General features: G+C 42.3%; 1 protein-coding gene across 9 annotated transcripts in view; it reads right to left on the bottom strand.

Annotated features, from left to right (window-relative positions):
- pard3ab (par-3 family cell polarity regulator alpha, b) overlaps positions 1 to 16,362 on the bottom strand; it is a 235,541-nt gene that overhangs the window by 105,520 nt on the left and 113,659 nt on the right. For 5 of the 9 annotated variants that reach the window (XM_038717307.1, XM_038717314.1, XM_038717305.1 and 2 more), the window contains exons 7-12: positions 14,695 to 14,778; positions 12,000 to 12,125; positions 9,252 to 9,661; positions 5,321 to 5,460; positions 4,510 to 4,638; positions 1,873 to 1,908 (exon numbers count right to left, since the gene is read on the bottom strand). In XM_038717307.1, coding sequence (XP_038573235.1) covers positions 1,873 to 1,908; positions 4,510 to 4,638; positions 5,321 to 5,460; positions 9,252 to 9,661; positions 12,000 to 12,125; positions 14,695 to 14,778 — 925 coding nt within the window. The remainder of the gene's footprint in view (positions 1 to 1,872; positions 1,909 to 4,509; positions 4,639 to 5,320; positions 5,461 to 9,251; positions 9,662 to 11,999; positions 12,126 to 14,694; positions 14,779 to 16,362) is intronic. The other 4 variants (XM_038717309.1, XM_038717315.1, XM_038717308.1 and 1 more) reach the window with 3 other exon arrangements.

The following is a 16,362-nucleotide window of genomic DNA, read 5'->3' as shown; positions in this document are numbered from 1 at the left end:
GCCTCTGCTGCTGTTGTTGTTGGCGGCGAGATGTTTAAAATGAGGCGTCTGACAACAGATAACATCTGAAAGGCACTGAATCCATTTATGGTGGTTGATGTTCCGGGAAAGGGTGAGGAGGAGAGAGACTCATCTGGAGTTTTGGAGTTAGGAAGGGAGGAAAGGAGGGAGATGAGAAGAGACAAAACGGCGGGGGGGGGGGGGGGGGGGGGGAGACAGCGTGACCATGGTGCATTTCCTCAGTCTATCTTGTCCCTGTGGTTGCATTGATTTTTAGGAAAGTAAACATCCAAAAATATGCAGAAAATTAAACAATTGCTTTTACTTCCCTTAATCCTGAAGTCGCACTAGGTAGAATTTTTACAGGTTAAGTTTACTTTGTGATAATTAAAAAGGAAAACAATGAAAAGATTTGCCTCTATCAGATGCGGGAAATAAAAACACTTAAACGTGGCTCCTAAACAGATTTTTTTTAATTTCCATTATACAACTGAAAAAAACTGAAGTTCTCTCTCACTGGTAGTGTACCCTGGGATACCAAAGCACAATGCTGCCAAGAGTGGCTTATAACAAGCCAACTAAAATGTGACATTTACTATAGTGTTGGCTCTTACTGACAAGGCAGCAGTGGTAGGAGGCCCACTCCCTGGTGTCTTTCTCGGCACTTATTTTAAAGGCTGATGGATTGATACATGTCGTCATGTCTGTACACGTGTCCGTGTCTGATGTGAGATGTGCCAGCTGCAGTCACAATAATCATCAACATCCTGTCATAAAGTTCCTCGATGATGAGGATCATCCACACAGCATCACATTAACTGGCCAATTACGCTTCTAATGCGCCACTCAAACTGCAACCAATCACCTGCACTTGGCCAGATGTAACCTGAAGGTAACGCCAGATGCGAAGACATGAAGTCTGCGGTTGTTAAATTACAACTCAAGTTCGGTATGGAAATGCAGAGTTATGGAAAACTGAATAGCCTTTTAATTTCAGCAGTAAAGACAGATGAGCTTTTAACAGCTGCTGTGATGGAGAACCTTTAAGGGTAATGTGTGACAAGTAACATTCAGGCCATCGAGACTGTACTGTAACAGTTGGAAATACCGTACATCCTGTTGAGAGCTGATTCTTCATAGAAGGTAGCTTCTCATCCTAAAATAACATCTGCAGCCACTGCATGGTACAACCCCAAGATAAGGAAAGTTTCTTTGCATCCAGTTCCTGGGTATTTATGGATATAACATTAGGCTATACATGTCTCGGTTACATATGTCAAAGTTTCCAAAGTTTCTGTTTACATTTGGCGCTCAGACATCCACATCCAGCTCTCTGCATTTTTCTCTCAATAAAATGAAACACAAACTAAACAGCTTGTTTGTCATTCACCTCGCATATCAGAGTTAGCATGCTGCAGGAAGGCCAGACTGACAACCTTATCCACAGCCGACAAATAAAGCAAACTCCAATGTGTTTCTACCTTCACTGACAAATACAGCTCTGAGGGGAGTGATGGAGCGAATTATTCTGCAGCACAGCCTGAACAGTCCATACTGATGAACCATGAAATTGTGATTTGTTACAGCAACTCTGGATGGAGATTGAAATTTGTGTTACTGACTAACATTTATACGCGTGACTAGTGACTTGCATTTTGATTAACCCACTAGTTTACTAGTGGAACCTCAACACACGCATAAGCTATTGTTTTCATCCCAACTGGGTGATGAAATTCGGTGTATTTCCTAGCACAGATGAATAACACCCATGCAAAGGTTCGGGCTAAATAAAGGAGTAGGAGCTGTTGAGGAGGAGGCAGCGGATTTGGGAAGATGGTTTTATTGCGGGCTAGTGATGGGGTGGAGTCTTACCAAATCTCTGGGGCATTGCACCTGGGGCTCAGCATTCTAGAGGATGGAGGGGACAAGAGAACCAAAGTCAAACCAAGTCAAAATTCTAGCACACGGACACACAAGAAGCTGTGGAAGGGAGAAATGGAAGCAGTGTGATGAATAAATGGGCATGCAGGTTATGAAAACGATAGATCTCAGCAGACAGATGGGTAGGTATTGCTGGGTGGTGTGCGCTCAGACTTAAAATATAAAACTGTGGGTCAGAAAACAACTGTAGTGTTTGCAAAGACTACATGTCACAATCTTCAAAGATGTCACTGGCAAGACCAGATATATATAACAGATGAATAAATTGCATGATGGACACTTTTCCAGTCATTGAGCTCCAGCTCTCTGAAATCTCAAATCTTTGAGTAAGGTTTTTATTGGTGAGCAGTGATCATTCAAGATTTGCCCTGAGATTTGCCTCTCAGGCTGCATACAGGCTGACCTAATCAGGGTTGAAAAAGTATCCTACATTACATAAATATTTTTGGGAAAATAAATAATTCAATCTATACTTTGATTTAAGGCTGGCAGTTTTAAGTATATCATTCTCATCGTATCTCATTTCTCTGTCAATGAAACTGTGATTTTGAGTCACATGTGCATGAATATGCAGTGCATTAACAATAGCATATATCAAGTAGTAGTAGTATAGCAGGCCTATCAATTTACAAAACATTTATAACTCTTGTTATACTACCAATAATGTGGAAAGCTCACAACCTATAATATAAGCTCACTAAATAATAATTTCATCATGCTATTTGCGAGATTAATGTAGTTTCAGATGATAAAATAAGTTGTCCCGCTTGTCCAACAGCTAAAAGATCTCGTTTTTATACCTGCTGCACGTGGCAGCTGTACAAACGATATAACAGCTGTTGCCTTTATTTGTTCATTGCTCTACATTAGGTTTAATAAATAAAGCTTAGCAACTGCCATTTTTAATTCACACTTATGTGGCCAGAAAATGTGCTTTTTACTCTTGAAACACTGTTTTGGTTAAGCTCAATTTAGTAATCCAGTTTGTGTTTTAATTGATATATAATGTGTGTTGTTATTATATTTTGGTTAACTGACATGTTGTTTAGTCTCCCCTATCTCTAAAACCCATGAGAAATGCTTAGCCTAGCTCACAGCTCTGGATAAAGACTGAAGCTGCTCATTTTGTGCACTAGACCTCATCTCCCTCGAGCGCCATCTCAGCCCATTCTCATCACCCTCTCCACCCTCTGCAGCCAAATAACCACAGATCAAATAAATCCTACCATCTAACTGCCGACTACGCAGAATCAGCTGGACTCAAAGCCCCGCTCTAATCTAAAGATGAGTATCGACCAGCTCCTCTCATCCAACCTCGCCCTTGGTGACAGCCAACCAATGGCTTCCTCTGCATCCCTTTGTTGTGATAATTGTCACCAATCAGCCATTTGATTGACACTACTTGCTAGCGAATGGCTGCTTGTGGCTCTAATGGCCCTGGTGACAGCGGAGGGTGCTGGGAGAGTCCATGTTTATGACAACAGAGGGGGGATTTAGGGCTGTTTGGTGCTATAACTCATGTTTCTACTCGATAAGGCATGTGTTAAAGCCAGCTACTGGAGCTAGAGAGATAGCAGAGAATCATTGACCGCTGCTGTGGAGTAAACACTAATGTGATTAAAAGCCTGCTACCAGCCCCCACTGTTCACTCTTCCCACATTAAACTTACACTTAAGCTACAGTGTTCTGCCGCCGTCATTATGAGCTCACTTCTTTATCAAACAACTTTGAGGTAACTCCAGATGCTCAGTACATCAAAGCTAATTTTCTGCAAAGATAATTAAGTGCAACATCTGGCAGCACGTAAAAAACGCGACCTTGAGGAAAGCAAATAGTTGCGACAAACGTACCAACTAAATTAGCAACGGTTCGCATGAATCATTGAAGTTACAAGCTGTGAATGGCACCTGTCCAGACTGGGTGACAGCAGTAGCATCCAAAAACAGCACACAAACATTTGTATTGCCGTTTGTGTCGTGTAATGTGCGAGGATGTTGCCTGATTGATATTCAGTCCAAGTGTGTTTTCCACTCTCTGCCTACTACCTGCCCTGTGTCTGTCTGTTCATTCCCACATCCATCAATCTAGAAAGCCAGCTCGGAGGCAAAACAGAGCAAGAGAGATGGAAATACAGAAAGAGAGAGAGAATGTAACCTAACAAAGCGAGAGGAAGAAAGGGAAGTGGTGACTGAGAATGAAAGTTGCGGCAGGGGAGGGTGACACAGGAAGGACAGAGAGAGTTAAAGCGAGAAGAAAAGGAGATAAAGAGAAAAGATTGAGCTCTACAGGATTCCTCTGAGGCTAGCCACAGTTTGATAATAGAGAGGAGTGCAGCGACGGAGCGGGACAATCAATCTGCATGCTCGGCTAGCATGTTGTGTTAGCCGGGAAATGAGAAGACAACACCGCACTCACAGTGGGGATTAACGGTACTTGTGACAGCACAGCAGCACACACAAACACCATGCAAGCGGGGACTGTACATATGTCAGCGTGTGAAATGTGTTATGCTGACAGGTTGAACAGTTGGCGGAATGTTCCAAGGAAGGTGAAGAATGACAAACGTACCACTTCTCGTGGGAGGAAAGTGTCCTCCTGCCGTAGAACCAGCAGCCCAACAGCCCCGCCCATGGGCGTGGCCCTGAGCAGAGACACCACCTCCTCCTGGGTCCGCCCATTCAGGTCCACTCCATTCACCTGAACAGGAGTGACTGAGTTTAGTTCTAAAAAAGGCTGCATGGTTAATCTCTCAGCCAAGGTGAAATATTCACAACACTTATTTGTGCTTATTGCAAAACAAAGAAAAGCAGCAAATCCTCACATTAAACAGTCACTTGGAAAAAAGTGAAAAATAAACCAAAATTACTACTACTGTGTACCAAAATTAGACAAATCCCAGTTAAAAACGTGAAAAATAAACCTGTGTACCAAAGGTTTTAATGTTTTGTGCAATAACCCCACAGACTCAGTGTTGCACAGTGTAATCCTTTATGCAAATGGTTTGCAATGTGGGATAACGCAACTTCAAACGCTTCCGTCTTGCTGCACACACAATACAATATAAACACACGTTCTTTGATTTTACTCCAGGATGCTGAATTGCCAAGTAGCTGCCTGAAATTAATTAGTTACACTTTAAATGACGACAGGTATTTTTGATGTATTAAAAGTATCAGTACTTGTGTTGTGACAAACAACATCCACATTTTATACTGGGATTTAACTAATTTTGGAACAAACCACGACTACTGCCTGGTACAGGTCTACTGTCCAGATAACATAATCCAGTGACCGTCATAGGTTACATTAAATGAGTCCATCAGCTCCTGCACGCATATGAACTGCTGTGTTAAGTATCACTGCACTTCGACTATCTCACCTCCAGCAGCCTGTCTCCTGCCTTGAGGCGGCCATCTTGGATGGCAGCTCCCCGAGGCAGAATATTCTTCACGTAGATGGGTGCCGAGCCGCCGATGGGAACGTCCCGTGACGTTATACTGAAGCCGAGTCCCTCAGGGCCTGTGGGATGAGCAGGAAGGAGTCTTATGATGGAATCTGGTTTCGTCCTGAGGCAAAAGGTGATGCTCTTCTATTCCCTCTGTAAGCCTACAGCTCAAGCTACTGTGACTAAGTTCATACTGTCGTGGATCTGAGGCAAATATAGGCAATAACGGTGGTAAGTCTAAGGGCAGATATTTGGTTCAGATATTAGGGTGCTTTCACACCCGCCTCATTTAGTTCGGTTGAATCGCATGTAGTGAACAACGGTGTGGATTTGTGCATTTTACATTGAATAAATTTGGAGCTACCCTAAATTCCTTTCTCCTCCCCAGAGAAGAAGGGGAGGGGTCAAAGTTGCTTTCTCTAAGTGCTAGCCCGACCATAAAACTGGCACCTTTTTCATTCCGAAGCTGATAACGCGGGGCCTGACTGTTAAACTGACAAAGGGACACGAGCCAGCCATTGGTATCTCCCTGAACAGCCTATAGCCCCCCCCCACACGTTTCCGTGGCAACTGACCTTATTCTTTGTTTATTACCACATCAAAAAGGAAAACCCCTGTCTCACCCAAGTGTGACATGGTCCAGACACTGAACTTTGAATGTAAAAGGACTGCAGTCTCCAAAGACTCAAAGCAGTTAATTAAATCTTTAGTTACCTGATTACGTTTGCCTCTATTTGAGTAGTTATGTTAACTGTTGTTAATATTAGTGCTGAAAAGAAAGTTACTTGTGCAGTGTTTTTATTTTCAGCAAGACACTCCTTCATGTAATGTAATCAATGCTTGTTCATAATACTTTCCTATAAAATTCCTTTAGAAATGATGACAAAGGAAGGTTTTACTATACTCTTAATCGCCAGCTTGAATTTAAGGATGAATCAACAATATTCCCAGTTCCTAAGGAGAGACAATCTTTGATTTAATCCAAGTCAGTCTGTGGTCTAACATAACTAATAATACTTTTAATAAGTTATTACTTCATGAGCTCTTTGTGATACAGATCAGAAGCGTTAAAGCGCTGCACAAACTTCTGTCAGTCACCGGAGTTTGATTTCCCCAAATGGGTCCTGATGACGCAGGATGACAATCGCCAAAGCTGTCCAATCAACGAGTTACCTGTAAGTCTGTGTAACGTCATGATTACTACGTTTGTAAAGCTGCAGTGAGAACATGAACCAGACCGGAACTAAAATGCAACAGTGCATCATTTTTTTTCCACTTGGTCCGGACCAAATGAACCGAACTACAGGTGTGAAAGCACCCTTAGAGTGAAGTGGTTTGTTTGGTCAGGAGTAAAGGGTTAGTATAAACCTGCATTTACTGCAGCACTGAACAGTGGAGGCAGCCTGGCTCACCTGAAATAAAGACCAGTAATAATTCGGCGGCATGTCACAATGTTAGAAAAAAGAAAACCTGAGTTTTTACGTGGTGGGAAAAGACGAGGAGTCCAATCGGTGCTTACAGCCTTTGTTATTTAATTCCATGGATGAAACCCCCGCCACCAGCATATATAGCAAATGTTTGCCTAAAGCCTTTACACAGAGTTCACTAAAGTTGAACTATGCGAAATTGGGCCGTTGACAAATTGCTCTGTCTGGAGAGTGCTAACCTTTGAGAGAACGGAGGGGCCAAAATGCAGGATGTTATCTTATTAGCCGTGTTGCACAACCTTTTTTTGACATTCTTCCTTCGCCTCCTCTGAATGGGAAGTAACAATATTAGAGCTTTCCTTTCTGCATCTATTTTGCAACTAACAAAACTAACTAGTGTACAACCAATGGCAGCCACTGCACATCCCCAAATGACTCAGTACTTCATCAGGTTCCCAGTCCCAGTTATTTGAAGAAAACATGCTAATGATTCTAACTGTACTTTCTAGTGTGACCTGGCACTTTTCAGATGTTGCTGATCTGTCTGTGTTTATAAATCTATGTTTATGTGGGAGGACGGGATTTTGTTTGTGTACATTAGCAACCGCTTTAAAGTGCATCATTATGAACTATTCAGAATACAGGCCTGTATCTCATATCGTCAATAATCCTAACAGACAGACAAACAATTTCCTACTATTAAGGAAGATAAATATAGGAAATGAAGGAAAAACCTGTATCCTGTCAGCAGAGAGCTCAAGTTGGTTAATAGGCAATATTAAAAGTAGGATATATTGAAAGGCAAGGCAACTTAGTTCTTTTAAAGTAAGATGTTGGACTTTTATATGCAATTACACGATGATCAACACATTTAAGTCAGTCCTTCTCCGCAAGCATTACACCTGGCCACATCTTGCACAGTTGGACTCTTTTCAAGGCCCTTTGTGTATGTGTCTCAGAGAGCTTTGTAAGGAAACTGTTCCCACTGACACTGTGTGGAAGACTGTAAAACAATGTTAATATAAGAACAATAATGAGCATCCTTGCTGTATCTGAGCACTGGTCCTAATCCTCACTGCCTGTCTGGCAGAGCTGGATGCAAAGAAAATCAGAACACTTAGCTATTCTCTGTTTCACATCCTCTACCTAATCCCCTACACTGATGAGCCAATCAACTTCCCGCAGGCAGACGAGGCTCGGCATCATATTATCCGGTAAATGCCTATAGCGTTCCTGGCTTTAAACAGGGAGGAGGATCTTTTAAACTCCCATTAGCTTGATTAAGACATACCTAGGCAATTTCCTGTGCAGAATGGGAATCCTCCGATTGATTTTGATACTCCGCAGGATTTGCAACGACAATGGTGTTTGATTCAAGCACATAAACAATACGGGAGTTTAATCTGCGCTCAAAGCTGTGGGCTAAAGTCGGTACTCAAAACAAAACAGATGAGCCAAACAAGCTCTTGGGAGTCGCTCTTAATCCCCGCAAGTGTCTGCTCCAACAGAAGCAAACAAAAGGTGGAATGAGGAAAGATAAGATCTTTGATTGAGAACATAACAGATCTCCTGGCACATCATGCACAGTATTCTGGGTATCATGACTAAGCAGAGAAAAGAGAGTGAGAGGAAAAACCTATGATAAAGGAAATAGCTATCAGCTGGGACGGAATATGCAACAACCAGCTGGGTGTTGTTATTTTATGTTCTGGCTTGACTCCAGCTCAAAGAGAGGCAACAGATTTGAGTGAAAACCTCTATGGGCATATGGTGCAGCTCTGTCAGACTCTTTGCTGTGGCATTTGACAGCACGCAGGGACCAGCGGCTGCTTAGCAACAAAGCTCTCTGGCCCTGAGACCTGGCACCGACACCTGGTATCCTGTTGGCAGAGGTTTGCACCACCTGCGCCAGCTGTCGGTCAAAGCCTATACCAAGGAGACATCTCCAAAGGTTGATTCCCAGCATCGTCTTTCCTTCTGTATTTCCACCTCCCAGAGTTTGTACAGTTTATTGGACTCATCACCCATTGTTCGCTGTTCACATCAGCAGGGTAAACTCTGGATGTTTTTAAGCCTGTTACATCAATGCACACATTCCCCCTGCTTCTGAGTTTGCGCCATTTCTCAAACTGTTCCTACACTTGTTTTTGATGCGTCAGGAATGGGGAAATTGCTTGTTTATTCAGTTGGAATGGAAAGGCTAGGAACATTTTTGAAAGCCAGAGGAATGCAAAGCATGAGGGGAGATTTTCACAGACCCTCTGGAAAGAATCAGATGATACTTCAAAAACAAAATGATGTAATACATCATGTAGGGACAGAGATGTTTGTTCTACAAAAACAATAAACAGCTTTTCTGATAATGGAAGTTTCACATGTGCTTTCTGAATGGTGGTTGGAAGGAGAATTGTTTTTGCAGGGACCTTTCTTCACCTCACCTTTCTTTAGCTGGATGTTGAGCCTCCTCCCAACCTTTTTGGTATATCCTCCTGGTGGCGTCGAGTTTAGCCCCCTCTGAGGAGAGTGGGTGTGTCCTGTTGGAGGTTTGGCTGCAGAGACCGCCGGGTGAGTCAGAGGAGGGTCTGTCTGGTCTGGGTGACCATGGGAATGAGGATGCGGATGGGAGTGCGGGTGAGTTTGCGAACCGTGTCGGGACATCCTCTGCGGGGTGTGGTCCATGCCGGAGACGATGCTGCCGGTCATGGAGTCAGGACTGAAACGGCCCGAGGCGTACGCCGGGTTCCTCTCAGCGTGGGAAAGCTGCTCGTAGTGGGTTTTCATCGATGATGGCACCACATGGAACATGATGACAGGAGATCGCATGGCCTGACGGAACATATTCTGGGCTCTGGGACAATTTGAAGGAAAGGACAGAGAAAGAGGTCAATTTCAAACTGATTTTAGCACTAAATACCTTTCTCAGCTATTCTTAATCATATACTTGTCTGTACAAACTTGCCCATTCAAGAACGCCAACTACCCGATGTCTCTCTCACACACACATCCATACTGTATATTTAAAATCCATCTTCGCCCACCTGAACATTCTGACATGTTAATTAATACTTATTGCCAGCGTGAGCGGCTCTAAAAAGAGACTGAACCCTCCCCGACAGCTCCATCACATAATCCCCTCATTTGGCTCCAGATGAAGGAGACCTCTATCCGTCAGATAGATAGCAGAAAATCCTCTTTTAAACCCCCTCTCAGTGTGAGCTCATGTACAGTAGGTGTGAATGGAAACTTATGTTGGCTGTCAGCACCCTGTAACAGCGGAGCCTTGTTAGCACCACCTGTTTCAATAAAGTCGACTTTGGTATGGCTCTTCCTCGCCCCTTGACAGCTGCACGGACTTTCTGCAAAATGCCTGGGCCCCAGAATTTCTAGTCTCCCCGCGCCCCTCTGAACGACAACAAAAACTTGGCCCCCCTGAAGACTTTCGTTGTGAAATACCAGGCCCCATTTGTTCCCAGCCACTAATGACCTTCCCTGAGGAGGATGGTCTTTACGATTTCAGTCTGAAACGAGTGGCAGACAAGATGTAATCTGCTCCCTTATAAAAATACCGTTAAATAACAAGAGCAACTGTTGAACTTTTGTAACAACACTATGCATGGAAGTATTATTCCCATCCATTTCTTGACTTATGGCTCAACAGTTGAGTTGGAGGGGGCACCATCACGTCCCTGACTGGGATTAAAGGGTTGGTTCAGCCAAATTATATATAATTTCTCACTTACTCATATTGATAGTTTTGGTTTAATTACCTAGATTTCTGCTTCCACTCCAATACAATGGAGGTTAACGTTTAAACTATTTCTACCATAGATACAGTCCATCTGTTCTTTGTATTATTCAACATACAGGGATACAGTTTCATTAAAGAGATACTGCTACTGAAGTGCAAATCCATTAACCTCCATTGTACTATCTGCACGGCTACATTAGGGATGGACGATATGGCCAAAAATGTTATCACAATATGTTTCATATCTTTTGATGTATCAAATTATCAAGTATCAAATCGGTATTTCTTTCGAGTTTAAAGGCTGATTTTTGCTCGTGAATGAAGGTTGAAGAAACCTGATGGTTAACTGTGGTTTAGACTTTTCTTTATGGTCAGAACAAACACTTGATGACAAAAAGTGGATCACTTCTCACATCTGAGGTAGAACATTCAAAACAATTATGATAAAATCTTTGTCAGCAAATTGAGTATTTTTTTTCTTTTTGCTCAACAAAATAAACATCTTCATAAAAAAAATGAAGTCCTACTTATTTATGATTCAAGTGAATAAAATCAAACATTTGTTGAATATTTATTGAACATTTTTTATATTGTTATTGAAAAAAAATTATATTCCGATATTTATTGTTATTGTTTTATTAGGCTACACACTACATAGATAAAGGTGACAACTGTGTATTTTTTTGTTTGTATGTTTGTTTTCATTTAATTACATTTTTATAATGGATGAACAAGCCGCTTAAATTATTCCACGTCCGTCTCATGACAGAAATCATAATACACCTGTATGTACACGTTATGCATGGTTCTTTGCATGTTCTTTGTCTCGCATGTACATCACACATGAATTATACACGGGGGTTGAAAACACACATGCTTTTAGCATACATCTATGCTGACAGGTGGACACATATGCATCACTGGATTTTTGAAATTGTATTTAGAAGGTTACGTTATATGCAGCATGAAGGCACGCATGCAGCATATAGAATCTAGAAAAGAGGGAGGGGAGTTAGCCAGTGGGGTTAGGCAAGTAATGAGAAGCACGAGATGTGAACAGAGCTGAAAAGCAGAGGCTATGAATGTAAGGAGCCTTATCCACATTCCTTCCGATGGAAGAAGTCAGAGAGGTGTTACAATAGGAGTCCAGTGGAGCTGTAACAGAAACACAGGGGAATAAAGGCTGAGAGGATTGCAAGGAACGCTTCAGCGATTGAGGGTGCAACCTACAGGAATTTAATAGGGAAAGGTTAGCTTAGCACAGTGACAGGCAGCAGAGGAGCCTGTGCACTGGCAGGAGTGCAGAGGGGACGGTAAAAAAAGGCATGAGAGGATAACAGCAAAAAGAAGGGTTTAGGACTGAAGGCATAAGAAGAGGGAAGAAGCGAAGGCCCAGAAAGCCAGTCACAGCAGTGGGTCCTGTGAGCTGCCGTCTTACTGTTCAAAGCGGATGTTTCTCAGGTCTCCGTTATTGATACGGACGATACAGTCATTCTCCTGGAAGAGGCCCTGCTGCTCAGCCTTGCCTCCTCTCTCCAGACGCTTGACCAACAAGCCAAGAGTCCTGAAATGTTCAAACGTTCATGTCAACAAGTTGCAAGACGATGTCTGTGGATTCAATATGGCTACTTTGCTGTAGCCTGGAAAGGGCTGAGGTGGAGAATACACTTTAGTATCTACTGAATTATAATCACTGGGACGTTTGGAGTTACACTTAGGGTTTTTATCTGCCAAAAAGATACTTAGACTTTGTGTACAGAAGAAAATGTTATGCGGCTCATCTGTTGAGTCCTTCAAGCACTCTGAAGTTCAGTCAAAGTGTGTTTGTCATCATTGTGACCTATAGGATTGTATTTTTCACTATTCATTTTGACAGTAAGTGTCTTGATGTTCTATGACTTTTGTACTGTATCCTTGCAGCCACAAAAATGCATTCTTGATTACAAACAATGCTGCTCCCAAGGTCAGGCGACTATCCAAGAATCAGCCTACACTGTGATAATAAAAGAGCTTTTTTCGGTCAAAACAAGAGCTATGCCTAATTGCTGCCTCTGCTTTATCACGTGGTACTTGAAAAGAGTGTACAGTGCGGTCCTGTCATTTGCATCATCAGTGTACCAATGAGGCATATGAGAGAAAGCAGTCACGTCTCATCAGGGTGCTTTAGAGGATGTGTGGGGGAGGCAGCTATTCAAAGACAATCAGCACATTCAAAAACTCAAGTGTAGTTCTGACTGGGTCGATTCTTTTGATTTTCTAACCCCTAAGACTCCTGCGCCCCTTTTCTAAGCAAAAAAATTACCAAAGTGCTTTCAGAGAGAGACAGAAAGCAGCACCACAAACATTAATAACAGGCGGGTTGGAGAGAAGCTGGTCTGCCGCATAGAAGTACTTCAGCCGTGCTGAGCTGTAACCGTTGTCGCCCTGTAATCCGGTGTGGCAAACTGGCTTATGCCACCCCGCACTGCCGCAGCGAGGGGCTAACTTCACCTGAAAGGGCGCTTTGCGGATTATAGATCCGAGTCGGAGGAAGAAAATCAACCGCGGGTAGGAAAGACGGCACAAAGCTAATCGAGTCTTCTTCGGTATATAGTCCGTGTCCGTGTGTAACGAGGCTTTTTCTGAGGTAGTATGAGCGAGTGTCGCCTAGGTAAACTGGGTTGATTTTAGGGTTTAATACTCGCCCTCGCCTAAGGCTTATAATTCAATATGAATGGGAATGTGATTACAGACAGGGCAGAAAAGTTCAGGAGTTGAAAAAGTTCAGAGACAATTCCACTGATTGAATTTGAGTGAGAACACAATGCGATTTGCTGTGGAGCGGCTATTTCTCTGATGAAAGCTGGGCATCTTAATCTTGGAACAACGCCTACTCTGACATTTCCCCAATAAAAGAAAAGTGCATTATAAATGTGCTTTTAGGTTGATTAAGTCAGGCAGATATGATCTTGACTTTCAATAAAGCAAGACAGTGAGTTTGTAGTCACTAATCATGTTTGGGAGTCTGGGGCAGACTCATACATAAAGAAAGTTTGGAGATTTGTGGTGCTGCTGTTGGCTCTGTGCTGGTGGCTAACTAACTGTGGCAGAAAAATAGCTCACCACTATAAAATGATACCAAGCATTAGATCTAAAACTGCTCCACCCTGGTTCTATTAACTTTTAACATTCTGCCAATAATAAGAAGGACCTCCATGTAAATGTTAGGTTTAAAAAAAACAACGTTATACAATCTACATACAGACTATAAAAGTTTCTGGATCACAATCTCCAACAATTACCTCTCTGGATATATCCAAACCAGATGTGAAATTCCTCTAATTCCTTCACAGATTGTTCCAGCAGCATATGGGTGCTTCTTAATGTCTTGTAGGCATGAGAGCGTGTGTTGTGTGCACTGCTCAGTGTAGCCTTTGAATCATGTAAAGCTGATGTGACAGCAGCCACAGAGAAATATGATGGTCACCTGCAAACCCTAAACAAGTATGATTGATCACTGTAAACTGGCAAATGGCTTCATGATGCAGGCAATGCAAAACTGTGTGTGTGCGTGTGTGTGTGTGTGCCACCAAAGAGGAATGCCCGGTATGCTGGTGTGGGTGTGTGTCTCAGGTGATGCAGCCTACTTCCCCTTCAGGGTTTTTACAGCCCTCAAAAATCCTAAACGAACACATTTGAAGACATTTTTTCCAGAAACCGAATTCAACAAAAGTGAATTAATTTAGTCTACAATAAGGCTGACAATTGGACAGCGGCAGGGGGTGAGTGAGCAACTTTGTTTTTGGTTTGTTTTATCGAAGGGTTGTCAGTTTGTCTACCACTTTCTGGTTAAAGCTAAAAGAAAGTACAAAAAAAGCAAAGCTCTAATATTGGAAAAACTACTTTTAGTTAAAGTACAGAGCTGTAAATGTACACGCTAAGCAGAGATAACAGATATTTTTTTAAAGCACATGCAGTTAAAAAGAAAAGTTATTTTAACAGTGTTTAAGTTCTTAACAGAGACATTATTTAAACAATTTCTGGCACATGTAGATGTGTTTAAAGCTCTGTGGACACCATGCCTGCCTGTTCCTCTCCTTTACTCTCTTCTAGCCTGTTTGACGGCGCCACGGTTCTGCTCTGGATATTTTTACCTGCGGTCCCTGCCACTGAAAGGCACCACGTGGATTCCCAGGGGCCCACCGTCGTTTGACACCTCCACCAGTTTGACTATGTCTCTGGGAGACGGTGATGGATGGAAGACGGAGAGACAGGGGTGGGTGGGTTTGGGGGGGAGGGAGTGGAGGGGAGAGGAGAGGGGTGACACCATGTGGGGAAAAAACAAAACAGGCAATGAGATGATGATGAAAGAAAGAAAACGATGATCACAACAACAGAGTGGTGTAAATAAATAAAAGAAAAGTAAAGAAGGTGTTGAAGGAGACTGACAAAAAAAAGAAAATAAAACAGAGCAATCCAAATAAATAAAACACATGTGAGAGGTAACAAGGAATACTCAAGTTTTTCAGAAATCCTCACACACACAATTTAGGCTTTAAGAGTCAATCTTGAAAGGGTCACATGAGAGACTGAGAACGGTGTCATTTTTTAGGGCTGCATCTGAATGGGACTGGAAATACAATGTTGCTACAAAGTCTAACATACGAGTCATTGTCAAGACATTGATATTAATAGTGTCACATTTTAGAGCATGTTTGATTTCATTCATCCTATGTGCAGATGTCTGCTGCCGAAATGCACCACAAACCACAAGTCAAAGTGTTAAAAAAACCAAAAACAAAACAACACACGCTTGGTGCGTCAAGCTCACTTTGACGTTGTTGCTTGCAGCTACAGAATAGAACTGTGTCCTTATTTTTTGTCTTTTGTGTCACATTGCAGCTGTTCAGCAAGCCGATCACAGCCACCTCAGACAAAAGTAACATGACTGTAGAATTTCAAGTAAAATTCTGTGACAGTTGAACCCGTTGACTTGTGGTGTCATACGTTTCAGGGGTCAATAGGGTCTGCATGTGGTCAGTGTTTCCCAGATTACCACTGCAAATGTGCAAACTTCTGTGCATATTTGAAAAACAGTAACAAAGAAGTATAACTTTATCTCCTACACAGACAGATTTACGATGGAGCGCTAGGCTGTATATAACTTCATTTCATTTATATTTTTGATGACATCCTTTGATCCTACAAGCACAAAACACAGTTACAGCTATTTGCTTTTCCTTTACCTGTAAGTCTGCTTTGGACATTTGACAAGATGCCAAATCTAATGGACTCACAGCTTTGATACAATGACTATGATTAGCTCGGGGAAAATGGGCCCCTTGCTGACAACTAAGAGGCGGGAGAAGACAGAGTCTCGAAAATCATAGGAATAAACAACAATACCATACCTGCATATTAAACTGGAAGCATGCAACAGAGCAAAATAACAAAATAAAACACAGTTGTTAATAACAGGAGCTGAATGGGCGAGTGCGTGGGAGAGCTCTGATGGCGAGACGAGGATCATTTTGCTCCCACAAAAGAGAATTATGTAAATCAGGAGGCAGGGTTGAAATTACATTTTCTAAAAACAAACCTAGATTACAATACAGAACCTGATGTTCTACCTTTAAAGTACTTATGTATGTAATTATGTAGAAAAAGGGGAGGAGAAGGCTGATTCACCCAGGTCAGCTTTGAAGGGAAAATCTAGTTTCAGACAAAATGAGAATTCATTTTTATAGTTTTCGCCATCTGGTTATAACTGTGCTCACCAAGTATTTGCTCAGATCTGGGAGCACGGCAACATCTGTACCTGA

The sequence above is a fragment of the Micropterus salmoides genome, unplaced genomic scaffold, assembly GCF_014851395.1.
Source record: "Micropterus salmoides isolate LMB-PRFRI ecotype aquatic unplaced genomic scaffold, ASM1485139v1 Ms_hic_scaffold_14, whole genome shotgun sequence".
NCBI lineage: Eukaryota > Metazoa > Chordata > Actinopteri > Centrarchiformes > Centrarchidae > Micropterus > Micropterus salmoides.
Note: the sequence above shows the minus strand (reverse complement) of the source record. Positions and strands in the feature narration are given on the sequence as shown.